The 8,662-nt window shown below is 42.0% G+C and overlaps 1 protein-coding gene across 3 annotated transcripts in view; it reads right to left on the reverse strand.

Annotated features, from left to right (window-relative positions):
• Window positions 1-5,610, reverse strand: part of NAPG (NSF attachment protein gamma) — a 28,384-nt gene extending 22,774 nt beyond the window's left edge. The window contains exons 1-2 of one of the 3 annotated variants that reach the window (XM_036244991.1): window positions 5,458-5,608; window positions 1,282-1,349 (exon numbers count right to left, since the gene is read on the reverse strand). In XM_036244991.1, coding sequence (XP_036100884.1) covers window positions 1,282-1,349; window positions 5,458-5,513 — 124 coding nt within the window. In that variant the 5' untranslated portion in view covers window positions 5,514-5,608. Of the gene's footprint in view, window positions 1-1,281; window positions 1,350-5,457 lie in introns of those variants that run through there. The other 2 variants (XM_036244993.1, XM_036244994.1) reach the window with 2 other exon arrangements.
• Window positions 5,611-8,662: the final 3,052 nt, after the last annotated feature.

Genomic DNA, 8,662 nt, shown 5'->3' on the forward strand with positions numbered 1-8,662 from the left:
CTCATTGCTGTCATTTCTTTTATACCTAAGAAATTAACACTTACTGTACTGATTAGTTTCTATTTATTCGATTTCTTTTTTCTTTGGTGATATACTAAAACTTAAGTTTGCCAAATGCATAGTACCTAGATGATCTCTGTGCTAGGATAACAAAAAAAAGGGCTATCGCTGAAACACAATGTAAAATGTATTCAGGGTACTTCAAATTGTACTATGCTTTATATCTAAAATAATCATGAATATGTTGAAAGATATCATTCCATAATTTAAAATGCTAATTTTTAGTAAAACCCCTGTTGCACATTTCAGACCATTTTTATCATACATATAAATGAATATATTTTAATATCTATGTAGCCTAACACACATGAATGTTTATCATTGTATCTCAAAATGAAGCTCATGAAAAAAAAAAAGATATGTGCCAAACACATGAATTTAGATCTGCTTACAATAAGGCTACTTTAAAAAATAAAATAGCCCAGCCTGTGTGGCTCAGCGGTTGAGCACCAACCTATGCACCAAGAGGTTGGCGGTTCAATTCCCGGTCAGGGCACATGCCTAGGTTGTGGGCTAAATCCCCAGTGGGGGGCATGCAGGAGGATGATGGATATTCTCTCTGATCAGTGTTTCTCTCTCTCTCCCCCTCTCCCTTCCTCTCTCTCTGAAATCAATTAAAAAAAATTTTTTTAAATAAATAAATAAGTAAAATTTAATAAATACAAATCTTTATTCAATAACAGGGAATGTAATAAAGGGATATGGCAAAACTCGTAAAAATACTATGCAACTACTAAAGTTTAAGAATATACACATGATGCTAAAAATGTGCAGCTAAATTCAGCCAATCCTATTCATCTCTGCTGTTATAAGAGGCAGGAGTATGGGATTTCTGACTCAGCCCTCAACACATTTGAAAATAGCAAGTATAAGAAATGCAAGGGCTTGGGCAGGTTATTGTTGTTTATTAGAATCTTATAGGAAGCATTAAGAGTAAGTATTGCTGAGGGGAAGTTATCAGCCTATTTTAAGATTACAGTCGGCCCTCGTTTATCGCAGTAAATCTTTATTGTGGTTAATCCGCTCCAGATTCTACCATGATAAATGAATTTTCCAAGAAGTAGAATTCCTTATCTATATATAGTCGTCCCTCCCCACTTCACGCTTGGACTTTCGTGGCTTCATTCGAACCGCGATAGAGTGAAGCCACGAGAGTCCAAGCGCAATGTGGCAAGGGATGACAGTACACATTGGAGTTATTGGGCTACAGATCACACATACCTGCTTTTCCATATTCAGAAGCTGCACTGTCATAATCTGGCTTCCACTTTAAAAAACCAGTTTTCAGGCTAAAATGAAAGAAAGACATACTTCTTACATACTTCAAACACATTATAAGTCAGAACTCTGCTTGTAATGATTTCATGGGTCATTAAAAAATAGGGAGAGGGGCCATCAGGTAGCAAGTTCCCATCTTGACAACCTCCATCCAACCTTATTTACAATTTAATACAACCTTACCATTTTCCCTCTCACTGCCATAGACATAGTTTTCCTCCTTTTGAACTGCCTGTATAATTCCAACTATAGCAGAGACTCTCAGTGCATGATCCCTAGACCAGCATTACCTGGAAATGTGCTGGAAAAGTACATTGTTGAGCCCCATCTCAGACCCACTGCAGGAGAAACTCTGGAAGGGCAACAAAAACCCAGGTGTGACCAGCTCTGAGGCACATTAAAACTTGAAGCCCTCTGAAGCACAGCATCAAGTAAGCATTTGGATTTGAGACCACAGCTCAAGAGAAGATGGAGAGATAAAAGAGGAGTCTGAGCCACACCAAGTGCCCAGTTAAGGTCTGAAAGCGGCGGGAGAGGATAATAGAATTGAGTACTAATCACAGTGAGGTGGTAGCCAGAGTTATAAGAAATGTTAATCATGCTCTGTTAACCATGATTGCTTTGTTCTGATTAAAGAAAGCACATTCTGACCTGGCTGGGAATTGTGTGCCCTGGGACCTGGGAGGTAACCTCGAAATGCAGCCCATTCTCCTTATCCAAGAACTGACCCCTCATCATGGAAAGACTAACAACCTTGGAGTCCTGGAGGTAGTACACTGGAGACAACCCTTTGTAGGCCCCAGCTCACATTCCCCTATCATTCTGCCTGGGCGGAATTCTGACTTAGAGGCATTCAGTCATGATCCCACAGATGGTAGTTTCTTACCCATTGTTATTCTTTTTGCCTACTCCCCAACTAATCTTTGTCCTTCTACCCAATATGAGCAGTTGGTTTATGGGGATGGGGGGTAGAGCATATTTTTATGGGATGACCTGCTGCTCTCCCATACTGCCGGCATTATTGGAATAAATGTTTATATACAATTCAGTCTTGTCTCTGCTTTCTTGTCTCTGCTTACTTGGCTCAAGTAATGACAGGTGGCCCAAACCCCTTTGTTGTCTGGTTTCAGATCCCATAGGGTGACTTTAGAGAGAAGGCAGACCTTAGGGCAGAATACAAACATTCAGAGGAAGAACAGAGGGAGTCATCAATAAAAGGCTGCAAATTAGCTACCAGTGAACAGGAAGAACAACTAGAAATACAAGGATGTTATGAAAACAAGAGAAGCTACTTTCAAGGATCACTATTGGATTCTCACATGCCAAGCCAAAAGACAATCAATTTTGAGTCCTTATCTTACTTGCCCTTTCTGCAATATTTTATTTTTTTGCTTTAATTCAAAATAATTCATATTTCCATTTTAAATTAACTTAGTGACTATCAAGTTTGGGTATACATACGAATTGCTAAATAAATGATCTTAGATTCTAGATTTCAATCCAATTAGCTTATATATAAAACTGCTAGCTTCGAAACTTACCTGAGAGATGGGGAATCCCCTAGGGCCCTCAGAAGTACACCTTCATTTGGTGACAGCTATGTGAACTGCCCACAAGCCTGACTTTAAAAGAACACTTTTCTGCCACTTAAATTTATTTAATATTTGTATTTTCATATATACTGATATGAGATATAAATTTGTAATGCAATTTTTAAAGCTTACCAAGAATAATTTTGCTCAGAAAAATACTTACTTTGTAGCCTGTCCACTCTAATCCCCAAAAAGGAAGTATGCAATAAAATAAAAATTTAATCCTCCACCCCACTCCAAAGCACTCATTATATTCTGTATATTACCAGAATTTTTAAAATTCCATCAAAAACAAGGTAAAATCATTCAATTGTCTAATGGGCTACACAGGATGAGCTAGAGATTTAAAAATATAGCAAGTCATCCCCAGTCAAGTAAGCATCTCTAATTCGAAAATGAGAAGGCACTCTGGTAAATTTAGCTTAATAGCCATAATCTGTTTTAACTATTTTTGTCAAGACTCAATAAAGAAATTCTGTAGAGGCCAACAATTTAATGAATTTCCATAGGACCAAACCCCACAGAACCACCACCTGTTTGAGGTGATTAATTATAATTACAAAACGACTTGGCAATATTGAGCCATATTATCATTAGAAGACAGAAATATAAAATTGTCTCTCCTAAATTCCAGGCCCATTTTTTCTGCCACCTACTGAGCCTTCAAACATAAATCCAAGCCTCAATCTAACACTTTATGCCCCATTCCTCTCAGTGCCCTGCTTTGACTGAACATCTCTCCACCACTCCATCTCCTGAGTTAGAAATACAGGGGTCAAGCCTTTCCCTCCACATCCCGTCATTATTAAAGCTTTTCAATTCTATCTAAAGAATGTCACCCAATCCTGTCCCTTGTACATTTGCTTTAATTTGGGCCCTCACCATGACGGCCAATTAACCTGCAGTGGGGAAGTCATCTTTCTGGCTCTGTCCTTCTCTTCCATTACTCCCAATCGGGAGATAGCAACCTTTCTTGACTTTGCATCTCAACTGAAGCCACTGTATACTTCTATTCTAGCACTGAATACTTTATTTTGACTCGTCTGTTTACTCGTCTGCCCTCCTATGAATTCTAAGCTCTTAAGGAAAAGACGACTTTTTACCTCAGTAGTCCCAGTGGTCGATGTACAGACACATGGTGACAACTTTGTAAATGTTTGCTTACTAATTATGCGAAGTTCTCACTTTCCTCTCCTCCCAGTCCATTCTCCACATTGCCACATTTCTTTTGCCTAAAACAAAACTAACCAGGTCCCACTGGTTATTTGATCCCTAGAAAAGCTCAAGGTTTAGGACCATCAGAGCAGAGCTGCAGCCCCTTCAATTCTGGCCCCAACTCTTCTCCACTCTAGAGCTCATGCCCTGGCACTGCAACTACTCTGCAGTCACTGTTCCCCCAGCACATGTTCAGGCCTGTACTCAAACTACATCCTGGGCATACATTTTCTCACCTCTAAAAACGTCTTATTTTTCAGGCCCTGCTCAGAAATCACCTGTTAATATGTCCCTACATTTCTCCAAGCAGAATAAACTTCTCACTCTGTTACCAAAGCACAGTTAACAGCTTTAGGATGATCCTTACTGCACACACTATTCTAACACTTATGTGTTTGCTCTCAACAGAAAGGAAGTCTGTTGTGGGCACTGCAGCAAAAGAGCCCCAGTCCCTTCCACGCTGCCTGAACATAATGTGGCACAACAGAAAGAGTTTGGGTTTTTCTACTGGTGGAGAACTGTACCTGCCACCTTCCCACCGTGCACCCTTGGGTAAGTTATTACGAGGCTTCTCCAAGTCTCATTTCCTGTTCTGTAAAATAAAAATATGTATTTGGGAAGTTGTGGAGACATCAGATTAGGTATGTGAAGCATCCAACACAGAGCACAATGTAGACTTCTCATTATCTCGACCTGTCAGATAAAAATTCGTTGGGTAATGCAACCGAGAAGGATGGAAGGGTCAAAAGGATTGCTCAGAATAATTCAGTTCTGCAAATATTTGTTGGGTGCGTACTACTCACCTACCTGAAGCTGGCCAAACATAAAACGACTAAGGAAGTGCAGTTCTTGGCCCCAGGAAGAGTAGAATGGGACATGACAGGGGGGCACCGAGGAATTTTCAGGGTACATCTGTAGCCCACTCCCCAACACTGGGCAGTATTTTTGAGCGATTTTACGTCCCCGGGGTCAGTTTCAGTTGTCACAAATAGGGAGGGAGGAGGCCTGCAGCTGACGTCTAGACAGCACAGGCCAGGGATGCGGCTAAATACGCTCCAAAGCACAGGGCGGCCGCCACCACAGGGAATCATCCAGGGCAAAGTGCGAGGTCCAGGAACCCTGTTTGTAGCAAAAGCAACCGAGCCTCCACCCCGCCGAGCCCCAGAAAGGGCGCGGGAATCACTTCCGGCGTGGGGTTTTGGGGAGCAGCTATGCTTCCGGACCTGCAGCAAACCGCCGCCAACACCCCCATTCTCACTCCCTCCGCCCTCCTCCAAACCCCTCCAGAGGCCCAAACTAGTCTCTCACTCACTATTTCTCAGCTTTGGCGAGGTGCTCCAGCCCCTCATTTATCTTCTGAGCCGCCATCCCCACGGTCCAGCCGCTGACGTAGAAGGCAAAAGCCCAGCTCAGTCGTCGTGGGAACGAGGAGGGGACCCAGGACAGCGCAACAGCCCAGCAGCTACGGAGGCCATGAGGGCTCAAATCTCTTGAGGCAAAGCGGGGACGGAAGCCTGTCAGGGAGCAGGGCGGGCAAACACCGCGCAGGCGCAGAGCGGGGGTTTGCGGGAGGCCTGCGCGTCTAGGCTGGCGTGGTGGTAGTAGTAAAGGCTGTTCGCTGGTTCTTTCGTTCAGCCGTTCGACACGTGTTTACTGAACACCTCGGATGTGTCTGGCACTGCTTTAAGCACCAGAGAAGCAGCCGGGAGTACAACAGAAAAAAAACCGCCGCTCTCATGGAGCCTTTCCTTCCCATTCCTGTGAAAACGCGTTGGTGTCTAATTTATTACATTTGTTCCATAGCTGGAAAGTATTATTTTTTTCTTTTTTTCATTTTGCCTTTTGAGCGCCAACTATATGTCAGTAAGCAAAAACAGACTGTTATTACTGATGACTGTGAAATAATCACGTGACCAATACAAACCGTGGTGAATGTTCTGAAAGAAAAGTTCAGGGAGTTGGGATCACTTGCGACCATCTAGCAGAAGTAATAGCCAGTAATACAGTTGGCTCAATTCATAACTCATAATGATTTTAATATCCACACAGATGATTCCTGCACTATCTATGTAGCTTCTCAGTTTCTAAACCAACAGGCTCAGCCACTGTTCCCAGGGTTATAAACTTGACCTTACTAATTACTAATAACTGTATCCTTCACAGTATCAATTTCAAGCAGCCCACTTTACCTTATCCTGTAATTCCAACTCACCTTTCCTGGTGCCAATAATTCTTCACCTTCAACAGAACTCACCTTTTTTTCTGTCCCTCTGTTCTTATTCATACTCCCTCCTTACCCAGCATAAATTCCAACTCCATCTCTTTATTTTATTTTTCTTTGATTTTAGAGAGACAGGAAGGGAAAGAGAGAGAAAGATAGACACATTGATGAGAGAGATCATCGATTGGCCTCCTCCTGCATGTCCCCCACTGGGGTTTTGGCCTACAACTCGAACATGTGCCCTGACCGGGAATTGAATGTGCGTCCTCTTGAAGCCATGCCGGCCAGGCCCAACTCCATCACTTTAGCTCCTCTTTTTCATAGACCCTCAACTTCTTGTCCCCCTTTCTCTCCTTTCTCCTTGTCTGGAAAAACTCCAACTCCACCTACTCTAGGACTACTCTTGGGCAGGTAATCGTGGCTGGAGTAAAACAACCCAGCATGATGCTAGCATTACTCAGTTTAATGATCATAAACATCAAGGAGACCTTCGGTGCTGTTGGGCAACTGCATTATATTTCCCAGGTGAAATCATTCACCCACTCTCTTGGATGGCTGTACTCACCTTCCTTCTCAAAACTCCAATACAGTCTCCTTGCCTGCCTACTCCTACTTCTTGTTTAATAATAATATTAGTAATAATAAAAGCAATTAGAATAGTGCTTCCATTAACCTCACCACCCCATCAACCAATTACTTGCACCTGTTTCAAAATAGTCTGCCTTTACTCTGGTGTCAATGGTTGAACTAGACTTGGTCCTTTCTCCATCTACCTCACTTCCTTATTTAGTCTCTTGGGTATAAGTCCATCCAAGCATCATCCCCTTGTCTAGCCTGAGCTTCCTTATATGAAGGACACAGCATTCCAAGAGGTAAAGTGGAAGTTACAGGCTCATTGGCCTAAGCTGCCAGGACCATCTCAACGTCACTTCTGCCACATTTCACTGGTCAAGGCAAGTCCAGATTCAAGAACTGGGAAAATAGAGAAATTTCAATATATTGTGGCTGTGACGACTTCCAGTTCAACATAGCTCTGGGGTAACTGATGAAGTACAAGAGGACAGCTGCTGGTGCCTTTATCAGCAAATAACAAGCCTTACATTTTTAAGTGAAATTAGACATACTAATCAGCCAGTGCTATCAACCTTTAAAACCACTGAAAGTGCCCAGATGTCTTACTAAGGGATCGCATCCTCATTCTCACTTGTTCACATATTCATTTATTAAGTGTTTCCTGAGCAACCACTCCACACAAGGCTCTGCACCTACACACACAGTTGTACAGGGGGAAATAAAATCTCTTTCTCTACCCATCTTAGGTTCTCCAGCTGGAGCCTTATAAATTAGACTGGGAAGGACAGAGAGACAGGCACAAAGGATATGCGTTTATTTAATAAAAGTTTTATGTGGTAAGTCTTCACAAGGAAATGAAGACCCACAAAAGCAGATAAATCAGAGTGTTTTTTATGCTAGGTTTGATGAAGACTGACAAGTCATAAAAAATGTGATAAAACAAAGGTATGAGCTAAGTATAGTAAAGTGGGGAAAACTGAGCAAGGCCTTTTTCTCAGATTCCCCTCAGCATTCCTGTCTTCAGAGATAAGGATGTTCCTTTCCTTCAGGTCTAGGGATAGCAGTTCTCACATGAGAGTTTATGGAGTTCAAGACAAGCTGCTGCAAAATATGGCACCTTGGCATATTGAATATATTAAGCTGAAAAAGTTTAGAAAAAAATAAACAGCAGAAGCGAGGTCACTCTGACCTTCGCCCACACTCTCCCCTGAAGCAGGTCATAAGAAAGGAGCCTCCTTATCTTCAAAGACAAAGAGACCTCAAGAAGACTCTGAACAAACAGGCCTTACTAAGTTTTCTTTCATTTACTACATTTACCTCATATTCCTTCACCTATGGTGTTCCTTCATGACTGTCCATTTTCATCAAATCCAGCAGAAGGGTGCTCTGACTGCACCATTTCCTCAGGTCTTCATTTCCTTATGAGGATCTAGGATCACCTAAAGTGTATATTAAATCAACTTATATGCTTTTCTCCTATTAATCTGTTTTGGCAGTTTAATTTTCAAACTCAGCCAGGGACCCTATGAGGGTGAAGGAAAACTTTCTCCTTCCCTGCAGGGTTTTATGACCTGTTTGAGGGAAGAAGGGTGAATTCAGGGGTCTTCCTGCACTACCATTTCTCCAATTTTCCTATTTTAAAATGTTTTATATGCCAAGGTGTCATATTTTGGTTAACCTGTTCTGAAACCCATCGGGACACAGTGTTCACTCTCATGGAATT

Source organism: Molossus molossus, unplaced genomic scaffold, assembly GCF_014108415.1.
Source record: "Molossus molossus isolate mMolMol1 unplaced genomic scaffold, mMolMol1.p scaffold_m16_p_6, whole genome shotgun sequence".
Classification (NCBI taxonomy): Eukaryota; Metazoa; Chordata; class Mammalia; order Chiroptera; family Molossidae; genus Molossus; species Molossus molossus.